Source organism: Diaporthe citri, assembly GCF_014595645.1.
Source record: "Diaporthe citri strain NFHF-8-4 chromosome Unknown scaffold_9, whole genome shotgun sequence".
Lineage (NCBI taxonomy): Eukaryota > Fungi > Ascomycota > Sordariomycetes > Diaporthales > Diaporthaceae > Diaporthe > Diaporthe citri.
In genome coordinates this window covers 1,883,205-1,905,559 of record NW_025064854.1, presented here as the reverse complement: position 1 = coordinate 1,905,559, position 22,355 = coordinate 1,883,205, and the positions used below count along the sequence as shown (strand labels likewise).

Sequence of the window (22,355 nt, the reverse complement as noted above, 5' to 3'; positions counted from 1 at the left end):
ACTTTGTAGTGGTAGTTTTTGGGACTTGCTCAGCCACTTGGTAAATATCATATGATTGACATGGGCAGGCGTGGGAGTAGTTTCATCCAGGTCAGCGTCACGTAAATTTTGGAGTGGCTGCACCCACCATTCAGCATAACCGCTAAGCATTGATGCCATGGGATAGAGCGGCCGTCTACCTCCGTACTTGGGTAGTTTGCTACGGGTAGGAAAGGAAACTATTTCATGAAACAATCTGCTTATAATCGTGTTGGGACGGCTTTGCTTTGCGTCATGTACTCCACTGCCTGACCTCCAACACCAGGTCATCTCCCTCTATTTGCTTACTGATACCTAGACTTGGCTTCTTCAAATCGATCCTTGGCACAGTCTTGCCTTCGGTTCCATCGATCGCCTTTTGACCCAGGGCCACCACCTTGAGCTTGTATCTCCACAGAGCCCAAGCTACAAAGGCTAATACTTCAAAACGACCTATGGTCTTTCCGCTGCAGTGAGTGATGCCCTGTCCAAATGGACGGTAATACTCATGTCTTTCAATGTCCTTGTTCTGAACGAAGCGGTATGGGTTGACAGTCTGAGCATCCTCGCCAAAAGCCTCAGGAGCAAGGAGAAGTTGGCGTTGGGGCAAAATTATCTTGGTCCCTTTGGGGATGGTCTTCCCAGCGATGCACGCTTCGCGTGTTGTCTCGCGCATCGAAGAGCCCGTGTTGTAGAAGCGAAGGATCTCGTTAAATACCGAGTTGAGCACCGGGCACGATCGAAACAAACCATCCCGCATCATCTCGGAATAATTGCTCTTGGTTCGGCTGACAGCCTCCATGATGGGCACGATCTCCTTGCGGACGTCCGCTACAAGGGCGGCATCCTGCAGGATGTGAACCATGACCCAGAAGGTCGTCATTTGCACATTGGAATTAAGACTGGAGGGGCGAACTGGTAAGTTAAAAGTCAAGCGCACAGCTCAATACATGTGAGAACGGGAAACTCACCCCCACAGAATCATCATCAAGATTCGTGCACAAGTCTCACTGTCAAGGCCGGCGTGCCTCATTTCTTGCTCCAATTCGGATACGTAAGCCACATTCTCGGATTTTCTCTCCGGAGGTCCATCCAGGTAGCCCATTATAACCTTGACCAGCTTCTCTCGTGGCACCGTCGCCGGTTTGGCCATGAAACTCGGGTACGAGTACGTGGACATCCAGGAATTGATATCCCACTGATCGTATATTAGGCGGTAGTCAGGCTCCAACTCGCTTAGATATGGTCCAAAGAACGTATCCGTCTGGGATCCAATGGCTACATCGCGGCACCAGGAGTGTAAGCCGATGACTTTAACGGTCCTGTCCGCCGCCTGGCTGGTCATGTCTGTGGAAGCGATCGCATCCCACCGCATATTAAGCTCCAGGTTCACCGCGGCCTTCACCAACAGGTCTCTGGAGGGTCCAGGTGAAAGCAATTGCTTGTGGAGTAGCTCTTGGCCAGTGTGTACAAGCACCTTTTGCTTGGGGTTCGGATGCAGTGAAACGAAACCATCACAAGGTTTGCGCCAAAGAATAGCTAAGGCAGCATCTGAAACGTTACCCACTCGCGAATAGAGAAGATCGATGAATGTATCGAAACTGTAAACTTCGTTGTCTTTGAATATCTGGGCTTTGTGCTCTGGTTGTGTCACAACAATGAGCTGCTGGCCCAGCACGTACAGGGAGTAAGGTCCTCCACTGTGGCCAAAGTAGGCACTGTGTGATAGTAAGTCCATGATCCGCGAGCATAGACATGAGGTTGCTTACGAGGCTTGTTTGTATAGTTCCATGGTGTTTTTGAACATTGGAATCGCGTGTCCTGCGCCTGTGTCAGAACAAATCAAGTTCAATCTTTTTCTACCATCTGCATACCAAGCACTAGTCAAAGTCAGTGGTGCATACAGCGCATTATCTGGACTTTATCGCATCGACTTACATGGGACATTGTAAGGGAGCATAGCGACCTCACTATTGAAGAGTCGCGGCCTGACACCAAACGTCCATATTTTCCAAATCACCCACCACAAGAGTAATAGCGTCATGTACGCCGCGATTAGCTCCTTCGACGTAAACTGTGATATGGCTCCTGTAGACATAATGGGCTTAGATGTTCTTCGCTGAGAATTATACCTGGTGCGGTGTTTGTGGCTCTGCAAGATCTTTGTGATTCTGAAATAGGTTACACTGCTGTACAGAGATCACGACTCAAGGTTCTGACAAACTCCGAGGCTAGCGCCAGCCGAAGATCGATTGCCCAGGGAAAACAATGCCTATATGAGCACCATATTAAAGATAGTATTTTGGTTATTGCATAAATCCCAAATGTTTTCGATAATTTCAATTCCACGAAATCTCACCAGCCTAGTCACCACTCATGGTTTGTGTACCCAACCAGGACTGCCTGATACCGTGCAGCAGCAGTGTTCCGTACCACCTCCTTCTTCTGTCAATTTGAGAATCAAACAGCCCGCGAGGATTGCATGGGGGCATTGGGGGCCCTTCTCCTTTCTTTAGCGAGATAAGACATACGATGATGCAACACATTCAGACTCAGGTCTTCGCCATCGATGTCGCCCACATTGTGTTTCACGGCATATACGACCCCCAAGTATCACAAATCCCACCACGGGACGGTGGCAAACTTTTGTAATAACAATAGGGGCTAGATGAGGGCCGCTCACAAGTGAGTGTGCCGAAGATTTCTTGGGTTCGGCCTCGATTTCCACCCAGCACGTACCTACCAGTGTTCTTAGACGCAAACTCGGCCCGATGTAGCGTACAGCCTGCATCGACGGCCTGCATCGACAGCCTGCATCAACAGCCTGCATCGACAGCCTGCATCAACAGCCTGCATCAACAGCCTGCATCAACAGCCTGCATCGACAGCCTGCACCTAGTCTTTGCACAAACGCCCCCCGACCTCACATGCGCATCATTTTCCCTCTCTGCTTGGTGGGCGAAATTTGTTCAACGTCGGCAGTGAGCTTGCCGAGTTGGTCTCGAAACAGCGTCGCGTAGGTCGTGGCAGTGCGGATGCAAATGTACACATCAGCCCCAACAAGCAGAGTAAACATCCCAATTCCCCGGCTCACTGGTGGGATTCAACTTTACAAATGGTTGTGACTTAATGCAAACGTGAGGACTCCACGGCTCTCCTAATCTTCACATACTGAAATCACTGAAGTGCAGGCGGATAAGCTGTACTTGTATCTCGTCACGAGAGTATTCTATATAGAATTACCATTACTGAAATCATTTCAAGTGTCCACAAAGTAGGCACATTCAGGGGTGCACACGTGGTTCCTGCGCCGGATCCTGAAGGGCACGGGTCCAGCCGGCGTGCTCACGCCAAGCCCAAAGCGCCGATGTCCAAACTTCAGCGCCTTTTCATCAGCCAGTATCTCAATTTCAAAATCTTTGACGAGGATAGCGGTCGAAAACAGCATCACACGTTTGGCGAAAATCCGGCCGGGGCAGGCTTGGTGGCCACCTGGTAGTTGAGATTAATTCAATGGCTTCGTCAGATTGGGTTCTCCCTGTCACTTACCCCCATAAGGAATCCATGCACCCTGGAGCCCGTCACTTGAGAAATAAACACCATCCTGATCCACATCTGTCTTGTTGACCACCTTCTGTCTTGCAGGGCCGCTCGACGGGTCCATGGGATCGACAAGGAACCTCTCAGCACAGAATTCGTCAAGTGGTCGCTTTCCGCCCAGATTATCCCACACTCGGTAATCTGTGTGTGCGAGGTGCGTGTTCACTATGATCAGACTGTTCTTGGGGATTGTCACACCATTGATGTGTAGATCATGGTACGGTGCGCTCCGCGGAATGTGGATCTGGACGCCAAAACGTAAGGTCTCTGCGTAAGTGGCGAGCAGAAGAGGGACAGATTCCAGCTCCTTTGTGCTTGGCAGTTGGGACAGTTTGGAAAGACTATCCTGTATGGACCTGAGAAGTGACTGAGACTGGAAGACATGGATGGCCATGCTCATCGATGAAGGAACGAGGTTTGTGACGGATCTGCCACATGATTAGCCTCAACAGTCGAATAATACTTGCTGGCACTAAGAAAATAAAATAGAAGGTGGGATGTATTGGTTGGCGGGATTGCCTTCACGTACGTCCAGATGAAGGAGAGATTGGTGGAGGCCACCGATGCTTCGTCCTGGCCAGTCGCGTTCAGAAGAATCTCGTATCTTTGTCTCATCATCTTAGTTCCCCACATTGGGTCAAAGTGTGAATTATCTTCAGGACTTGGATGGTTGGGCGAAGACGTCGCATTTGCTTGCCATGATTTGACAGCAGCAATGAGGCGGTCTCTGACGCGATACCCGTTTGATCTCCAGAGACGTGGAAGTCCTTGTGCCATACTCAAGACTTCTGCGTCGTATTCCCATAACTTAGAAACGAAATCTGGCTGTTGACGAAGTAGCTCATCCCCGAACAGAGTACGGATCAAGGCTGTACCGTGGTGGTGTTGGAAAAACTCCATCATGTCGGGCATATATGCCCAGTCATGCCCAATGTCCATTTCTTTAAAAGACTCCTGTAGGTTATCTCGGAATCGACCGGTAGCTGGGTCAAGGCCATGTTTTAACAGTCCGCCAACGAGGTTCTCGTGCGTCTGATAGCTTATGCGGTCTCGAAGTCCAGGTGTGCTGCCTGGGATAGGTTCGTGTCTCGTCCCTGATGTATCTGCAAGGTAGGCATCCGCTGCTGCTTGCTTCATTCCGAAGCACTGCTTGAGAATGTGGCTCCAAGAACGGGTGACTGTGACATTTTGGTTGCGGAATAGTTCGGCAACAAACTCAGGGCCTTGCACAAGATAGGCTGTCTCTCGAAATAGCGAAATGGAGAGAGTGGAAGCATATGGAAACTGTTTGCTAAGTGGGCTTTGAGTACAGCACAAAACATAGTCTGGGCTTGGTGACCTTACATAGAAGCCTGCAGAAAATTGAATCCATCAAAGATGAAGGGAACTGTGCTCTTCAGAAAGGGAAGGGTATAAGGGATACCGCGAGGGTCTGCCAAGGGTTTCAACTTGTGGAAAGCAATGGTGCAGAGAACCATGATTGCAATACCAGTGATAATTTTGTATGTCAGCTCGGGTTCCTGGGATGTCCCGAGGACATGAACTGAGGCAGTCATGATTTCGTGGGTTGAGGATGCGCTAAGCCAGAAGACAACCAGTATGGATGAAAGGATGGCTTGTGGAAGGAATTATCATCTTTCCAAGGAGAGATGAAGAGATCAAGAGACAATTCATCGCATCTTCGTGTGATGTTTCTACTTCCCTGTGGTCATTAGTGGGATCTTGTAGCCTTACTACTCAATTTTCGGTCCGGTGGCGGCCAACGAACGCTGCCGCCAGTGAGACCTTCAGCTGCCAAATCTTGGACAATCTAGAATCCCACGACAGGGCCCCAAGTCCCAATTTCCAGCACCGGTGGTGTGTGCCTCTGCATGGCAGCCTGCTGGAGGGAAAAAACCAATGCAAAGGTATTCATGTTTTCACATGACAAACCCAACACCCAGATGACTTCTATTTATGGAAACAATAAAGCACAGCCATCATTTCCGCTAGGATTTGACTGTTGCTGCGAATTTGGTCATGATCGCAATGTACTAGTTGTTCATCAGGCTCAGCCAATATGCACTGCGGTACTACGTAGTAGGATGTGCATGCAGTAAGGAAAGACTGTTTGAGTCACTCAATAGATGGCCTACATTCCTGATCATCGCTTTTATCGTCTTTGTAATCATATCTGGCCGGAGAGTCACACAGACGCAGAGATACAGGTTGAAAAGGCTGTTTGAATGCAGTGCTTCCACGTTATGCGGCGTGTGTCGTAACGAAGCCCCTGTTGGATACGTGGCAATTGGTATAGGAGCACCCCGGCGTTGAAAAAGGGCTTCAGAATCCAGATCACACCACAACATGATGTCAACTTATTGCTTAGGCTGCCTCCATCTGAACTCTGCCCCTACGAGCCGCCATGTAGGCGAGGCTCTGATCCAGTCTGTACGTGGATCCCACCCTTGTCACATGTCTGTTCTTGAGGTGGCACTGCAGACTGTATATTAAATTGAGACACCGCATGAGGTGTGCTGCTTATGCAATGATGCTTGGGTAGGCAGTACAGCCTATTGGAGTAACATAATATCTCTTTCAGCTGCCTGGGTATGACCATTGCCACAGTCCTCTCGCTTAGCTGCGCCTCTGCCTTGAACTTGACCGAGGTTGTAGCGACTTGACCTGATGTCTTTGTACTTCCCATATGGAAACCAATCTGGGAGATGCCTTATCTAACTTTTTGCCACCACTGACCACAATGACATTAGTAATGGTGCAGCCTAACGCTTGTTCTCCAAGTACACGTCCTGCGAGTGCACGTTCTGCGAGTGGATCCTTCGCCCCCTTCGCTCCGTCTGTGATAGGTATTTTGGTCTTGAGGTTGATCATCGTGGTGACAGCTGTTGATATAGCCTCGTTCCAGCTGCCTTGTGGTCAATTTTCCTGTGAAATAATATCTTGCAATCGTCAACTGACTTGGAAAAGCAATCGCTCTCAGCCAACGCTCTGGAGCATGACCATTCTTGCTGCTACTCACAGCTTCTTCTTAGGCCAAATTCTTTTGTGATTGAAATCAGGATGGCGGACGATCAACCCGCTCTCCCTGCCGTTCAACGAGTAAGCCAAACGGCTTTCCTCGTAGGTAATCACCCAGCAACTCCGCCCGCGTTCATGCCAGCTGACCTCCTTAGGCCGTCGCGTGGACTGCCACCTGCGTGTCCTTTCTACTCGTCATCTTCCGTTTGGTGATCCGTATCAAATCCTTCAAAAAACTTTTCTCCGACGACTTCCTGGTCATTGCAGCGTGGCTGTTCCTTCTGACGTCTTCCATCCTATGGCAAATCAAGAGTGACATGCTATTCTGGATGTACGACATCCAGACCGGAAAGCGCCCGCCGTCACCTGATTTCCTCCAAGAATATGCCAGCTACATGCCTGTGGTGGTCGCTTGGAACACTCTTTTCTACTCATGCCTGTGGGCAGTCAAGTTTTCATTCCTTATGTTCTTCCGCCGTCTGGGAACCCGCGCCACAGGCGATAGGATCTGGTGGTGGACGGTTTTTGTTGCCGCCGCGATTGGCTGGGTTGCGTGTATCGCGGATATTGATTTCGGTTGTACTACCAAAGATCTCACATATATAATGAGTAAGTTATGGCCATCACATGCTCTCCTCCGAGCTCAACTACTGACCAATGATTGTAGCACAATGCGGCCTCGCTTCACACGTATTATTTGATGACCGCACATTCTACGCCAACATGGTCGTCGATATTTTCACTGATCTGCTGATTTTGTCTATTCCTTTTCGACTCCTCTGGAACGTCAGAATTCCGCTTAAGAAGAAGTTGATCCTCCTAGGAGTGTTCTCTTTTACCATCTTCATCATCCTGACCGCCATCATTCGCGTGGGATTGGTAAAAGGAACCAGCGGCGCAGTTCAAGTGTCCAGCATGGACTGGCTTTACCTCTGGTCCAATGTTGAGTCTGGTGTGGGTAAGTTACTTCACTGTCTTAGTGAATGGGGCTCTGATACTAATGCCACGGGACACACATGCTAGCCATCGTGGTTGCTTGCCTCGCATCCTTTCGCCAACTATTCGTTCACAACAAGCAGGGCGGATCTGGCAATAGTGGCCAGTCTCCTTTTCGGAAGATTCTATCATATCTTGGATTCGATCGACTTCGATCCACCACTCGCCTCGATGGCACCCCGCGCAGCAGAAATGGCGGTCCGGAGCACAGGGGCAGTCATGGTTCACTCGACCACGAAGTGCCGCTGAATGCAGTGCGTATCCGGCATAGTTTCGACATCATTCGTGATCAGCCCACAGGTGGAAAGTCAAACCAGACATCTTTGGAGCCCAGAGGGCACGAGTTCGTTTGATGAAGTGTGAATAGGTTGAAGGAAACGCGGTCGTCTCCTAGAGCTTTCTTTCTTTCAATGGTTTTTATCCCACACCCCACACCCCCGGGGAAACCCTCAACCGTCCCTCACGTTATTGCTGTGCTCTATAGCCTGGAAATCAAGTTCTCTGCTTCCTCTGTCGTCTTATAATGTGCCTTCAGTCGTTGCATTAGTTGAGAAGCCATATAGGACTGGCAGAGAGGAGGTCTGGTCGCTCTCCTTATTCTTGAGATGAAAAGTAAAATTGAATATACCTGAGTTCAATGAGCCATTACTTGCCTGACGTTGTCACCCCTAGGCACATCGTTGTAGATCTTGCTGTGCCATTTGCTGCTCAATCATCACCGAGGCCAATTTTTCATCCCTCACTCGAGCGTTTGAGTGAAAGCTGGGATTGAAACTCAATTCAGTGCATGCGTGTCAAAAGCGATCTTATTGTGTTGCCTACGTCCCATAAGACTTGTATCAAACTAAATGTGTGACACTTAACAGTGTTTCTCATCAAGTTGATCCACTGAATATATTCGACTTAACGTCATCATCCAAACTATTCTATTCAGCAAGCAACATTTCTACTTTCCATCCAACTTGACTCCCATGTCTTCAAGAGCAACGCCAGCGTTAGCAGTTGAGCCTTCCATATTGTCGACCCCGCTCGCCTCCTTCCTCTCCTGAGAAACTTTGAGGGCATTGAGCCATTCCATGCCCAGCGTGAATGGTATCGCTACACCCACTACAGCTGTGCCCAATATCATCGTTCTTGCAACAGCAGTGTTCCAGATGTCTTGCAGAATGGCCAGATCCTCAGCTGAGGTAACAAGTGCAGGGAGATTTGCTGCACCAAGAGTAACCACCATCTCGGGCGAAACCGAAGGTAGGTGCTCCGGTACAAGTTGAAGTAATGTAGTGATAATCAGAGTGTGACCGATTGAAATAAATATTGCACCGCCGAGCTGATAGAACAATACGGCAATTGCATTGCCAACAGGAACATCATCGTCTGATAGAACTACAGCGACAGCGGTGTATGGCAGCTGCATCGCCATCCCAGACCCTAAGCCAGAGACAACGAAAGAAGCTGCCCAGTAGAGAGTAGTACTGTGAGGATGAATCTGTGTGAGCATAGCCTGCCCGGCCGTACAGATCAACTCGCCCACGACCATATAAGGCACGTAGTAGCCGAAGCGCTTGACAATAGCGCCAACGATGATGAGGGAAATAAGCTGAGGAAGAAGCAGTGGTATGAAATCGACACCTGTCGACACTGGACTGATACTTTTGACACCTTGGAACCAGAAAGGGAGGAAAAACACGTTCTGGGGCTGTCAGCTGCTTAGCAGAACAAAATAGGTGGTGACATGAACTTACGACGTATGTTCCTGCTCCCAGGCAGAACAGCACCATTGAGCTGGTCCATATTGACCGTTTCTTGAAGATACGTAGAGGTATTAGGGCAGAGTCGCCTCTCCTCCATTGCAGATAAATGAAGAGGGCCCCAATCAGCCCTGCACCAACGAGGCAGCCAATGACGTCCGCTGAGGCCCATGACTTCGACTGGCCGCCCCAGTGCAGCGAGAGCATCAAGCAGCAAGTCGCACCAATGAAGACAATACTACCTAGCGGGTCCATACTGTGAAGCTTCCTCATCAATGGAAGTGCTCGGTCGTCGCTTTCCTTGCCCTTGATCTTCAAGAAGATCGAGAGACCTGCGAGAACGACAGCTCCAATGGGAAGGTTTCTAGAGAGCAGACTTAGAACCTATGCCTATTTTGATGGCGTGGAAGTGACATACATCCAGAAGCACCACCTCCAAGTACTGTTTTGGGTGAAGACTCCACCCAGCACTGGCCCAACTGTGACTGCAATGACGAAGACACTGATCACGATGCCCATGTATAGCGGTCGTTTCTCGAGAGGTACGACTTGGCTTATGATGCTCAAAGCACCCTGGAGGACACCAGCGGCTCCAAAGCCAGCGATGGCTCGCCCAGCAATGAACATGTTCGAGCTCGCCGCCGCGGCGCAAAGTATAGAGCCGACTGTAACCATTAGCCTTGATTGCATGTGTAGGAGACATGGCACATACCTTCGAAGACGAATATGGACGTTCTGTAGATGATATCCGTGCGAAAGTAGGTATACAAAGAGCCATAAATGGGTTGAAAAGCCGTAATGGTAAGTAAATAAGCCGTTCCATACCAGGCGACATCCTGAAGAGCCTCGAAGTCGGACGATATCTTGGGCAAGGCGACGTTGATAATATTCGTATCAAGTGCGATCAGAAACGATCCGAAGAAGAGGCAGGCTATCACGATGTAAAGTCTCCATCCTGCCAGGTGGCTTGTCGTGTCCGGCTCTGGTAGCTTGGTGGCAGGCTCTAATGCCATGACGTCTGGTCAGATTGCTTGTGGAGGCGGCGATTCCCGTGGGTTGGATCTGTTCCTGCTTTCAAACTCGAATAAGGAAGGCAGAAAAGTGCAGATGCGTCTTGTGACTGGGAGTACGAGCGCGATTTGGCCGAAAGACCAACATCAAGGGAACGCCGATTTCTGGACTGACGGGTGGGCAGTTGATGGGTACCCGAGTTTTGGCAGCCTGCTGAAAATTATCAATCAGGTACGATGCCGCGAGAGCCTGACCCGGCTGTTCATTCGCGCTCAATATGCTGTGCGACTTAACTGTTGATATTGGGTTCTGCGTGAGTCATCACCCGTCTTGCCCTTAGAAGTATTAACCAAGTCGCGTTGTACAAATATCACATCTGTTACCGTTGTCCTTTGTGCTTCAGTAGCAGACCATTTCCTTGGCACGGGAAGAAGTCTCCGTTCATGCAACCCATCATGTAACATACCATGGGGTTCCGCACACCGGGGTACGGTTAGCACAGATAATGAATATGGCCCCTGGGTTACGTTGGGCTTTTGTGAGACAGTAGGGGTCCAGTACCGATCATTTCAGCAAACCTAAGATCTCGATGCTTAGTGGTGGGGTCTAAGGTTGCAGCTGAGACGGTGCGCGCGCGTCGACCTCTCGATTTGTGAAGGTCGGTGTCACGCATTGAAGTACTTCCAATTAACCCTGAAAGGGGGAGAGTGCAGGAGTTTGCGTGTGTAGATCTACGTATTCATGTTCGAGACACTGCCTCAGGACTCTTCAGTCCCAAGGCTGCGCCACTCCAGGCGCTGTGTTTAGATCTAGACATTCATCGCAAAGAGACTGGAGATATGAGGTGATAAATTCGATGCTCAGATCATTTTGAACTGGCTTCTAGACTCCCTGACTGTCGCTGCTATTACCTTAAGCCTGTTCTGCACCTCTGAATCAAGTCAATATGCCATCCACAGAAGCCGTCATTCCCAAGCCGGTGACACAGCTCCTTGCTCGGCTCTCCGAGAACACAACCAGATACCTCGAATACTTCTCTGAGAGGTCTTTGCCAGAACCATCATTCGAAGATGGAGATGGTCTCTCTCCCGACCAAGAGCTCCCAGGAGCTATCCAAGCTGCCAGGAACGTTGCTCTTGAGGCCACCGGTGAACTACATCGACTGCTGCTTGGGCCGATAGGCCTGGTAATGAGCTGCCCCGGAGATCACTATCTCATGCTTGGTATCCAGTATGCGTACAGATACAACCTTGCGCAACATGTGCCACTCGAAGGGACGGCGACATTCGACGAGCTTGCAGCAGCAACAGGGGCAAACGTCAAGGACGTGACGCGGTTCACTCGCCTACTCACCGGTTGGCACGTCTTTCATGAGATGCCCATCGGATGCATCGCCCACACGGCCGCTTCGAAACAACTCCTTAGTAACCCAAAGCTGCAATCATGGATCACCAGCATCGCCCAGGAGTTCTGGCCTTCCCTGGCACGAACCGTAGATGCGACCCAGCAGTGGCCAGACAGCGAGGAGCCAAATGAAAGCGGTTACTCTCTGGGCCATCATACGGATGACAACCCATTCGACGTTATCAAGCGTGACCCAGCGAGGCATCAGAGATATATGGACGTGCAAACTTTCTCACACCAGCATTCCAGCTTTAGCGTCAATCACCTCCTGGACGGCTACGACTTCAGTAATGTTCACACATTAGTTGACGTGGGCGGTGGACAGGGAGAGGTGTCCCTGTGCCTAGCAAAAGAGTACCCGAACATGGAGATAATCGTCCAAGATCAGCCAGAAGTTATTGAAGGCCTAGAGAACCGTATTCCAGCCGAGCTCAAGCATCGCATCCGTGGCATGAAGCACAATTTCTTCCACCCACAACTCGTCAAACACGCTGACATATACCTTTTGCGCTGGATCTTTCACTGCTGGAGCGATCTGTACTGTGTCAAGATTCTGCAGTCACTGGTCCCAGGTTTGAAGAACGGTGCCAAAGTGGTTGCCAATGACATCTGCATCCCGCAACCGGGAAGCTTGGGGATTGCGGCCGATCGAGAACTGAGGCAACTCGACATTTCATTGAAAGCATTCAACAATGCCAGGGAGCGCGATGCCAATGCGTGGGAAATGCTGTTTTCTGCAGCTGATTCGAGGTTCAAATTTCTGGGTATCAAGCTCCCGCAAGGTGCGAGTATGGCAATCATCCAGGCGGAATGGACAGGTGAAGACCAGCAACAGCAATGCAAAGGAAATCTCGGTGACGAGGGTCTATAAATTTCCGAAGTCTCCGACCAATCTCATTTTCATAGGCGATGTATCTCCAAGTGAAGCTAGTTGTGACACCCCGTCTTGTAAGGGTTCGACCGACAATCAGGCCTCTTTACAAACCAGCGTGACCTGGTCTGCATCCCTAAGCCTGACCAGCATTTCCAGGTCGACATCATTGAGACATCTATGTACCCTCCTGCGTAATTTCTCAACGCTTTCCGTTGGTCTACCTTTGGGGAGAACACGATGTCCCTTGAATAGACTCGCTAAGACAGCGACCTCCTCGACCTCGGCGAACTTCTTCCCGGGGCAGATTTGCGGTCCCTCTCCCCACGGAAAGAATATGTGCTTGCTTGGCTCGGAAAACTCTTCGCTGGCAATCTGGGTGAGGGAAGGCGATCCTGCTGGGGCTGGGTTGGAGATCCAGCGCGCGGGCTTCCAGACTTCCGCATCAGGCCAGTATTGAGGATGCATCTGCATGGCGCGTAGGTTGACGGTCAAGTTGGTTCCCTGAGGTATCACAAGGGTTCGGTCGCCGCTCTTGAGCATCTGCGTGCCGTTGGAAGTGATTGACGGGAGGGCCGGTACAGGCGGGTACATGCGCAGCACCTCGTACACGACGGCCCGGCAGCGCTTGAGCTGCGGGAACAGCTGCCTGTAGTCCCATGCATCGGAAGACGTGTCCTGGGTGACAGATGTGATTTCTTCTGCGAGCCAGTCCTGCACATCTGGATTGGCTGCCAGGAGAAGCATAGCAAAGGCCAACGTGTTGGCCGTGGTATCATGGCCGGCGAAGTTGATAACAAACAGGTTTCCGAAGACTTCATCCACGGATAGTCCCTTCTTTCGACCTGCGACGTCCGATGTGTCGGCGGATTCAACGTTGTGCACATCAGCGGCGCGTACAAAAGATGTTATAATCCCGCCTGAACCGGGGGTGCCTTGGCTAAGGGCTTTGGTCTCTTCGTCGAGCATCTTCTCCATGTGTTGTTTGAAAGTAATCCCCGCATTGCCAATCCTAGCCCATGTTCCCGGCACCAGTCGCAGATAACGAGCTGGAATCAACATGAGGAGAATGATGTTGTCAAGAACCGTCTGAAGGGAGTCACGGTAGCTTCCTGTCTCGTCGGTCGAGGGCTCGGCCGAGCCACGGAACTCGTATTGCTTCCGGAACCCCACAGCTGCCAGAACGTTGAGGGAAAGCATTCGGGTATCTTTCTGGTAGCTGCCAATCCCAGTGGAGGCCACCCGAGTCCACGAGTGGAGCATGCTCTCGGCTTGACGTTGGGCCTCATCCCAGACAAGCTTCATGATGGACTCGTTGAAGGGTGTAGCCATGACTTTGCGGTGGCGAGGCCAATCGTCCCAACTCGCAGTCGAGATGCATGGGCCGTAAATTTCCAGGAGTTCTGTTGCTAGTCAGCCGAGTACATCATTGCTCGCATTGGCCATACGTACTCAGCTCTCGAGAAGGGCGTTGGAAGTGGCCGCGTCGTGTTACGATGTCTTGGATGGTGTCAGGATCTGCGAAGTGCAGGTTGATGGCCACGGGCGACACGAGAGCCCAAACCGGTCCCAATTGCACATGAGGCTCTGCTTTCTCGGCGACATACCATCCTCGACGAGAGAGGCGCACGAAACGAGGGTAGTAAGACCAATCAAACGGGAGCCGGTCCAGAATCCTCCACACATGCGGTTGGAGGAGAACCCATAGGACGTTGTTTGAATCGATGGGAAGTCGTACCACAGGCACACCGAAGTCACGAGCCTTGCGCACGTTGGCCTCCAAGCACGCAATGCTCCAAATCATGTAGGTCAAGAGAGACCCCAATAGCAGTTGGCCGATCATACCTTGTAGGTTGCTTGCTGCTGTGGAATGCTGGTTGACAGGTTGCTGGCTTACTGAGCTTGTGATCAAGCTGTAGCAATAAGGTTGTGATGGAGTGAGCGTTCAGGTTGTTGAGTTGGCGGGTCACGAGGCCAAGTCAGTGTGAGGGTGAACAAACGAGATGTGAGAACATGAATGGAGACCAGATCGAGGCTGTGGAAGAGGAAGGTAGAGAACGGAGAATCAGCTCTGAACCAGCTTGGCTACATGTAGAAATGGTGTGGTGTCAAGGTACGCTAACGTTGACCGTGTGTGGTACAAACCGCACTTCCACTGTCTCAGCCTTTCACATGTTTAGTGCATGTTCTGGTGTGGTGGGTGACACATCAACGGCTAACTCATATAACCTTATGTGATATCTCTATTTCTATTAGACTCACACCCCATGCCCTGCCTTGTGAAACACGAGAAACAAAAGGACCTACAACAGTACCACGTGACACCACAGCCTAGATTTAAAGGTGTTTATGGCTTTCAAGGGGTTCATGGCTCGTTGTTTGCATATCACTGCAGTGTCCTTGCAATTAGCAAGGAACCTCTTCTTGTACCCAGAATTGCGATTCACCAACAGCCTGAAACACTGCTGTACAGGACTGTACCAGTGAATCATCGTTGTTTGTCGCAGAGAGAAAAACCCAAGCTTCAAGATGCTGGACTCAACACTTGTTGCTATTGTCGTTTGCGTGGCTGCTTCTATGGTGTGCCATTTCCTCAATGCACGCAAAGAAACCAAGGAACCACTACCTATTCCTTCAAGGACTCCACTTGTGGGCCATGTCATTGGCATGATCCTACATGGCTCGAATTATTACAAGCAAATCAGGTTCATAACACCTAGAAGTGAGCGTCTCAATTCAAAACTAACGGCGTTCTAGCAATAAATTCGACTTGCCAATATACAGTCTCCATGTGCCTCGAGGCAAGATCTACGTCGTCAATTCTCCCAACTTGATCTCGGCTATTGACCGTCGCCCCAAGACAATCTCGTTCGCCCCCTACGTCGTCCAGTTCGCAAAAAGGATCCTGAATCCAAGCCAACATGCTCTGGATGCTCTAGAAGAAGATCTACTCGAGTTGAAGGGCCCAGTGGGACTCCGACCGGAGACGATGAAGGTCATGCATGAGGCGCTTGCTCCCGGGGATCAACTCCGGACGACCACCAAGGTGATGCTCAAGGCACTAGTCGACATCATTGCCTCAAACAAAGCCGTCAACCAAGGGAACTGTATTAAGCTTTTCGCATGGACACGTAAGATTGTGACTAGGGCCAGTACCGACGCCATTTATGGCATCGAGAAGAATCCGTTCCAAGATGCGGACGTGTGTGATGGGTTCTGGTACGTCGATAATTTGCAAACAAAGAATTTGATGAGATGAGGGGCTGATTGGATTTTCAGGGCGATTGACGACGACTTCGTCCTCCTAGGCCTCAACCTTATCCCGAACATCATTGCACCCAAAGGCAGCCGCGGGCGGGACCTTTTTTTCAAAGCCATGCACAAATACTATGCTGCAGATGGACACAAGACTGCATCCGCACTGATCAAGTTGCGTGACGAGGTTAACGAGAAATATGGTCTATCCGAGATGGATACAGAGCGGTTCAACTTGAGCGTGTGTTATGGTCTCCTCGTCAACACCGTCCCCGCCACATCATGGGTCATATACTACGTCTACTCCGATCTGCCTCTCCTAACAAAGATACGCAAGCATGTCGACTTGCTCGTACATCATAGCAATAGCGGGCTTGTAACCGTCAACATCCCAGAGGTCATCGCAGGCTGTCGGCTTCTCCATTCCCTTCTACAAGAAGTTCTCCGCGTGCACAGCACCAATGCCGCTGGCCGTGTGGTACTACAGGACACATTGATCAACGACAGATACCTGTTGAAGAAGGATGCTTTACTCTTTATCCCTTCCGCAAATATACACCGCAGCGAGTCAGCATGGGGCCCAACAGCCTCTACCTTCGACCCCGAGCGGTTCCTCGATCTTGGGACCGCTAAGAACACGCACAAGGTCCCCGGATACGCATACCGGGCATTTGGTAGGGGCGCCAGCATTTGCCCTGGTAGGCATTTTGCAACGTACGAGATCTTGACCGTCTTGATCATCACTGTGCTGAGGTTCGACATCCTTCCTGTGCGGGGCCGTTGGGAGATGCCCAAGACCAAAAGCCACATCACGACAAGCATTATGACCCCGTTTGAGGATATAGATGTCCGAGTCAAGCACAGAGAGGACATGAAGGGGGTGGAGTGGGCGTTTGTCTGGGAGGCGGATCCAAGTGAGGACGCAGGACTAGCCACGGCAGAGTTTAGTGTCAAGTCTCCGTAAGTATCGACAGACTATCCGGCTGCGTTACGCGGGCTGCTACGGCTTGGACCGGTCTAAGGTCTAAATGTATCAATGGTCGGTCAAGGCGGCCGGAAGCCCAGGATCAACAATGGTATGATAATGTGCTCCACAACTATTGCTCTTGGACTGAAATGACGCCGATTATGCATCGAGCGAGCGTTGGCTGTGAGGGTGCCAAATCTCTACATGATGTCTTGAGTTAGCCAGTGTGATCTTTGTTTCCCTTGTGTGGGACCATCTATTTCCGTTTCCGTCCGTATTTTTAGTCAATTTCACCGCAAGTCATATCATCCATCAAGGTCTGATGGGACTTTTACATGTGTATCGCGCCGACAAGCTGTGAGCACGTTTTCGTAAATGACCATTACCCTCAGGCGGAGGAGGCAAGCTCACATTCCTAACATCTTCACAAACACCACTTTTCCAATCATGCTGTCACGCCAAACAAGTCAGTAACTCACACCGGCAAATGCGTATCACTCGACCGGAAGGAGGACTAAGTACTCCCGCCCTCGCAATACTCCATGAAGTCCTTGAGCGCCGACCACTCAGCCAGCCGTGTCGCCGTGTGCGCGTCCTCCTGGCCGCAGATGCTGGATCACAGCACCGAGCAGGAGAGCAGCAAGGCCAGGATGCCGAAGATTTTGACGGCGGGGTCGAGGCGCTGGTCCCATATGCGCTTGCGGCAGCGGGTGCAGACTCTTGAGGGTGGTGGTAGTGGCGGCGGCGGCAGCATGGTTGGATGGCCGGGAGGAGTGACCGTAGGCTCTGTTGCGCTGCAAGCTGTGTTGTCCGGGTGTGTACCTCGTGACCGGTGAGAACTGCTCCAACTTGGACCGGAGCTTCAACCAATCTGCGTGGTCTTGATGGTGTCAGGCCATGCAGTTGGAATGTTTCAGTGTAAAGCCACGAAAGATGCGTGTTCGAAGATATCGTTACGATGCGTCAATGCATCGATGAGTGAAGTCTATTTTATCTGGGACCCTCCGTAAGTGAGGCTGTGTATATCGAGCACCGAAGTGGAATTAGCTCGATAGTGCATTCCTTACAGCCCACAACCGTCGTGATACCACTGGAGTCCCATAGCGCAGGCACCATGGATGGCATTTGCACCAATTACCTCGCCGTAACGAAACCCTGTCCTACTCATCCTCTCCAGCTACTCGCCTCACACACTCGACCTCCAATAGCGGCTGGCTCAGCTGGGGGCAATGTCCCACCTCGTACTCGTGAACGTCGACCGGGCTCCCGCTCTCCTTCTCAACAAGATCGATGAACCCCCGCTGAACCTCGGGAGAATTGACACGATCCAGCTTCGTAAGCATGTAAGAGCACGGGATGTGCTTGTACCCAGCATAGGTCAGGGGAGTCACAGTGGACTTCACAGACTGCGCGACCGGAGAAGAGACGGAGACGTACTTCAGGGCCTCCTCTCGAGGCATGTCCGAGAGGAGCCAGTCTGTGAAGATATCCGGGTTGCGGTTGTAAGCCCAGAGGCCCTCTACAGACGCAGCCAGCGATGACGGGGAGAATAGCCACGCAGTCCACGACAGAGGGATCAATCCCCCTACTGCAAGAGAGATCGACGTCCATAGAGACGGCCTACCATGGGCAGCCTCGATAGAGGGCAGCGGCATGTCAGTCCGTAGGATGCCAGCCATTGAGGAGCCCACCGGCGCAATCGCAGCCCCGACATAAAGGAGCCGCACGATTCCACCTGGCTTGGAGGCGCGCAGCCGCTCAGTCCGGCTTAGGCCCTCGCAGGCCTGTGTTCCTGGGAGGCCGCCGTAGGAATGCATGACCATGACGACGTCCTTGCCCTCATCGGCTAAAGTCTCCACCAGCCGATGAATGTTGTCTGCATCGTCGTACATACCGGGAGTCGGGTCTATCGGAAAGTCGGGTGAGGAGGGATGGTGGACGACGTGGACTTCATAGCCGACATCTCGTAGCGGGTCCGAGACCAGGTCATAATCAGAAGGACGGCTGAATGCACCGGGCACGAAGACGATGACAGGTTTAGGAGAAGCCATGATTGATAAAAACTGAGGTGGCAATCGTATGGATCAGTTTGACAGGCGGACAGACCAGACTTAAGTTGAGGCCTGCCGCCTCCAAAAGGATCATGCATATCACGCCACAGTGGGCTTGGCGGGTGAGAGAAGGAAGCAAAACCCCTCGCGTGGATGGTGCCATTGCCATTGCTGTGCTGAGCTGTTGGTCAAACCATGAAATCGCAGCGTAAGCACCAGCACTGCAGGCCCCCACAAGTGCCTTGAAGGACAAAGCGTGTTGCCTCGAGTTCGCCTCAACAGCCGTTGTCCTTGACCTTCGGCCTCAAAGATCGTCAGCTTCGAAATGATCTTCATCCCGATCGCAACGGAAATCTGCCGTGACGAGCTTTCGCTGCCGGGCATGCCCTCTGTCGGATAGCCGCAACTAAGGAATACTCATCACAGCTTGCTGTAATCAGCCACGTAGCCTTGGAGGCTCCAGAGCCTCATGCTTGTGACGCCGCTTCGTTGGCTTCTCAACAAGAAGAGCGATCCATCTTTAAACACGGAGGACTCAGACCTGAGCCGAGCGACATTCGCCGGGCCGAGGAGTTTTGGCAAGTTGTAGACAGGACGTGTGGTAGTTGGGTCGCCGTCAATATCGAGGGTTGCGTACTGTTCGGGATCGATCTCTGCCTTCTCCGCCGTCTCTGTCTCCGCCGTCTCTGTCTCTCCAGCGGACTCCTGGTCGCCCTGTTCGGAATCTAACGCCTTTCCCTCTCCCAGCCAGAGAAACGCGCTGCGATGGACGTATGTTGCGGCGTACTTGGCGTCAGTGACTCTGATGATGTACTTCCTGCCGTTCTCCTCGCAAAGCGTGGACAGGTAGAGGAGGTCATCCATGATCTGGCGGCGTCTCTGGTCGAGGATGACCCAGTACATGTCCGGACGCCAATTGGCTGCCTTGGCCTGGGGCGGGACTCCGGGGTTGGTGGCAAGCCTTTTATGGCCGCCGTAGTACCTTCTGCCAACCGTGCCGAAGTTCTCTATCAAGTCCTGGCGCGCAAGCAGATGGCTCGGGTACCGATATTTGGTCTGCTTCTCGGCAGTGCCGGACGAGTCACTAGCAGCGGTAGCAGTGGCCTCTTCGCCAGCTTCTTCCTTAGTAGCTGCTGATGGAGGGTCGTCAGCCTCTTCAGTCTCATCAGGCTTCCCCTTTGCCGGCTTGCGCGGTGTGTCCAGCCCCTCAGGAATCCACCAGACTTGATTTGTCTCTGGATGCCTGACCAGACCAAAGCTCTGCAGCATGGCCTTGGGCAACTGAACCCGGGTGACACCGCAGAGTCGGACAGGCGTGGCCAGCAATTGGGCTGCGGGTGGTCAGTAGCATGGCCAGCAACCAAAGCGCGCCAAGAAAGAAAGAAAGAAGACGAGGACACCCGGATATTCATTTCCAAAACGTAACGTACCGTAGGTGTTTTGGCGCAGCTGGCGCTGAAAGCGGTTGTGAGCATTTTTGTCTGGGGGAGCCTTCGTCTTTTTACGTTGTCGGGCTTCTCGCCATGTCGAGTCCACAAGGGGTGAGATGGGAAGGTCTCCTGCCGCCGTGTGTATGGTCTTGTCGACAAGATTCACCTCGGACCAGGACCACTGGTCAAAGCCCAGGTCATCTTGCACCCGCTCCAGCCTTGACCCACGTAATGTCTTGGGTGGCTTGGTGGATGCCTTTTTCGGTGCCTGCCTCGGCGTCTTTTTCTTCGAAGACACCGGCTCCCCGTTGACGGCTGCACCGTTGGTGGAATAAAAATGTGCTGCTGGACGACCCAAGTTGAATCCCGCCAGGCTAAGACTGCGTTGCAGCCTTGTGCAGCTCGTCATTGCTCAGGATTGGAGCAGAAGCCCAATGTTGAAGGTGTACCTGCGGACTCAGAGAGCGCCCAGCTGGTGTTTGGATGTCAGATGAGATGCCCAAGATAGAATTGTTCGTTCGGGGTACACGCGCCAGGGATCAGGATCGGTGCCGGACGCGGATACGTAGGGAAAGTGGAGTGCAGTGGATCCGCGGTGGGCTGGGCCTAGTCGCTGCGCCCGCCGCGGCTCCGACTCGACGTCACCTCCACATTCTGCCGTCGAGCTCGTCAACAACACCCCCTTCTCAGCGACGACATTCCCCTCCACGCCGTGGTCCAGCGCTCTGAAACGGCACAATCACGGGGATGAACACCCAACGGGCAGCATGGCGTCTCCTCAGGGGCATCGCACCCACGACGGCGCGGAGGCGTAACTTCTCCCAGATGCCCTGCCGCATGGGCCCGACATCCTCGATTCCCATGCCATATATCACAGAAGTCACAGTACGCCCTGAGCATGCCCCAGCCAGCCTTGCAGCACCCTATGGCATCCGCTGATTGATATAGTCTGGTGGCTGGAGGACATGTGCGTCACATTTCTCGCGATCCTCGCCGCCGCGCCGCTGGCAGGACGATCTTACTGATACGTGGACTTGAACCAGCCGACATCTTCTCCAAGCTACTTCAGGTACGCAGTCAATTCCATGCCCTTGCTGAATACCTGCTCTCTGTTGAAGACTTGAGGTCGAGCGTGCTCAACTGACAATTCTCACTCCCTCCCAGGAACGAATCGTCTGCCTCAACGGCCCCATAGACGACACCGTCTCCGCCGCCATCGTGGCCCAGCTGCTGTGGCTCGAGTCCGACGCCCCCGAGAAGCCCATCACAATGTACATCAACTCGCCCGGCGGCGAGATCAGCTCCGGGCTGGCCATCTACGACACCATGTCCTACATCCAGTCGCCCGTGTCGACCGTCGGCGTCGGCGCCGCCGCCTCCATGGCCGCCATCCTGCTGCTGGGCGGCGAGGCCGGCAAGCGCTACGCCCTGCCGCACAGCTCCGTCATGGTGCACCAGCCCCTGGGCGGCACCAAGGGCCAGGCCTCCGACATCGTCATCTACGCCACCCAGATCCAGAGGATCCGCACCCAGGTCAACGACATCGTGCGGCGGCACCTCAACCAGTCGTTTGGGTTCGACAAGTATGACGCCCAGACGGTGAACGACATGATGGAGAGGGATAGGTACTTGATGGCGCACGAGGCCAAGGAGATGGGCATTGTGGATGAGATATTGCTCAAGCGGCCTGCCAAGGGGGAGAAGAAGGACGACAAGTGAACGGTATGGTGTTCGAGGTGGCTGGAGGCTGGGGGCTACAAGGAAAAGGATATTGATAATGATCGTTGCCTCTGGGTGATGTACATGTGGATGTGTTGCCGAGCACGAGCCAACCCTCGAGAGCATGTACCAGGCAGAGGGACGCCCGAAGCTAGCTGCGTCTTCGCAGATAGATACGCTCCCATTCACTCATCGCCCAAATTCATCCGATCTCTTTGCCACTCAGGCAACTAGCCCCGCCCTCATATACGGGCCGAAGCCACACCG

The 22,355-nt window shown here is 52.3% G+C and overlaps 10 protein-coding genes across 10 annotated transcripts; 4 read left to right on the top strand and 6 right to left on the bottom strand.

Moving 5' to 3' along the window:
- Positions 1–271: 271 nt before the first annotated feature.
- Positions 272–1,810, bottom strand: INS49_015636 (uncharacterized protein; the record flags this gene model as incomplete). The annotated part of the gene is made up of 3 exons (XM_043176315.1): positions 272–920; positions 990–1,736; positions 1,788–1,810. 3 exons carry the CDS (start codon positions 1,808–1,810, stop codon positions 272–274), a joined length of 1,419 nt encoding a protein of 472 aa, XP_043019770.1.
- Positions 1,811–3,277: 1,467 nt separating this feature from the next.
- On the bottom strand, positions 3,278–4,251 carry INS49_015635 (uncharacterized protein; the record flags this gene model as incomplete). The annotated part of the gene is made up of 3 exons (XM_043176314.1): positions 3,278–3,510; positions 3,568–4,046; positions 4,148–4,251. The coding sequence occupies 3 exons, from the start codon at positions 4,249–4,251 to the stop codon at positions 3,278–3,280; spliced, it is 816 nt and encodes a 271-aa protein (XP_043019769.1).
- Positions 4,252–6,678: 2,427 nt separating this feature from the next.
- On the top strand, positions 6,679–7,985 carry INS49_015634 (uncharacterized protein; the record flags this gene model as incomplete). The annotated part of the gene is made up of 4 exons (XM_043176313.1): positions 6,679–6,717; positions 6,792–7,245; positions 7,304–7,594; positions 7,660–7,985. 4 exons carry the CDS (start codon positions 6,679–6,681, stop codon positions 7,983–7,985), a joined length of 1,110 nt encoding a protein of 369 aa, XP_043019768.1.
- A 593-nt stretch (positions 7,986–8,578) lies between these two features.
- On the bottom strand, positions 8,579–10,393 carry INS49_015633 (uncharacterized protein; the record flags this gene model as incomplete). Its single annotated transcript, XM_043176312.1, has 5 exons — positions 8,579–8,841; positions 9,148–9,322; positions 9,375–9,712; positions 9,824–10,045; positions 10,093–10,393. 5 exons carry the CDS (start codon positions 10,391–10,393, stop codon positions 8,579–8,581), a joined length of 1,299 nt encoding a protein of 432 aa, XP_043019767.1.
- A 944-nt stretch (positions 10,394–11,337) lies between these two features.
- On the top strand, positions 11,338–12,666 carry INS49_015632 (uncharacterized protein; the record flags this gene model as incomplete). The annotated part of the gene is made up of 1 exon (XM_043176311.1): positions 11,338–12,666. One exon carries the CDS (start codon positions 11,338–11,340, stop codon positions 12,664–12,666), a length of 1,329 nt encoding a protein of 442 aa, XP_043019766.1.
- A 96-nt stretch (positions 12,667–12,762) lies between these two features.
- INS49_015631 (uncharacterized protein) lies at positions 12,763–13,998 on the bottom strand (the record flags this gene model as incomplete). Its single annotated transcript, XM_043176310.1, has 1 exon — positions 12,763–13,998. The coding sequence occupies one exon, from the start codon at positions 13,996–13,998 to the stop codon at positions 12,763–12,765; it is 1,236 nt and encodes a 411-aa protein (XP_043019765.1).
- Positions 13,999–15,195: 1,197 nt separating this feature from the next.
- On the top strand, positions 15,196–16,885 carry INS49_015630 (uncharacterized protein; the record flags this gene model as incomplete). Its single annotated transcript, XM_043176309.1, has 3 exons — positions 15,196–15,213; positions 15,527–15,885; positions 15,946–16,885. The coding sequence occupies 3 exons, from the start codon at positions 15,196–15,198 to the stop codon at positions 16,883–16,885; spliced, it is 1,317 nt and encodes a 438-aa protein (XP_043019764.1).
- A 1,163-nt stretch (positions 16,886–18,048) lies between these two features.
- INS49_015629 (uncharacterized protein) lies at positions 18,049–18,939 on the bottom strand (the record flags this gene model as incomplete). Its single annotated transcript, XM_043176308.1, has 1 exon — positions 18,049–18,939. One exon carries the CDS (start codon positions 18,937–18,939, stop codon positions 18,049–18,051), a length of 891 nt encoding a protein of 296 aa, XP_043019763.1.
- A 420-nt stretch (positions 18,940–19,359) lies between these two features.
- On the bottom strand, positions 19,360–20,778 carry INS49_015628 (uncharacterized protein; the record flags this gene model as incomplete). The annotated part of the gene is made up of 2 exons (XM_043176307.1): positions 19,360–20,270; positions 20,370–20,778. The coding sequence occupies 2 exons, from the start codon at positions 20,776–20,778 to the stop codon at positions 19,360–19,362; spliced, it is 1,320 nt and encodes a 439-aa protein (XP_043019762.1).
- Positions 20,779–21,116: 338 nt separating this feature from the next.
- Positions 21,117–22,088, top strand: INS49_015627 (uncharacterized protein; the record flags this gene model as incomplete). Its single annotated transcript, XM_043176306.1, has 4 exons — positions 21,117–21,254; positions 21,318–21,336; positions 21,413–21,438; positions 21,534–22,088. The coding sequence occupies 4 exons, from the start codon at positions 21,117–21,119 to the stop codon at positions 22,086–22,088; spliced, it is 738 nt and encodes a 245-aa protein (XP_043019761.1).
- Between the last annotated feature and the right edge of the window lie 267 nt (positions 22,089–22,355).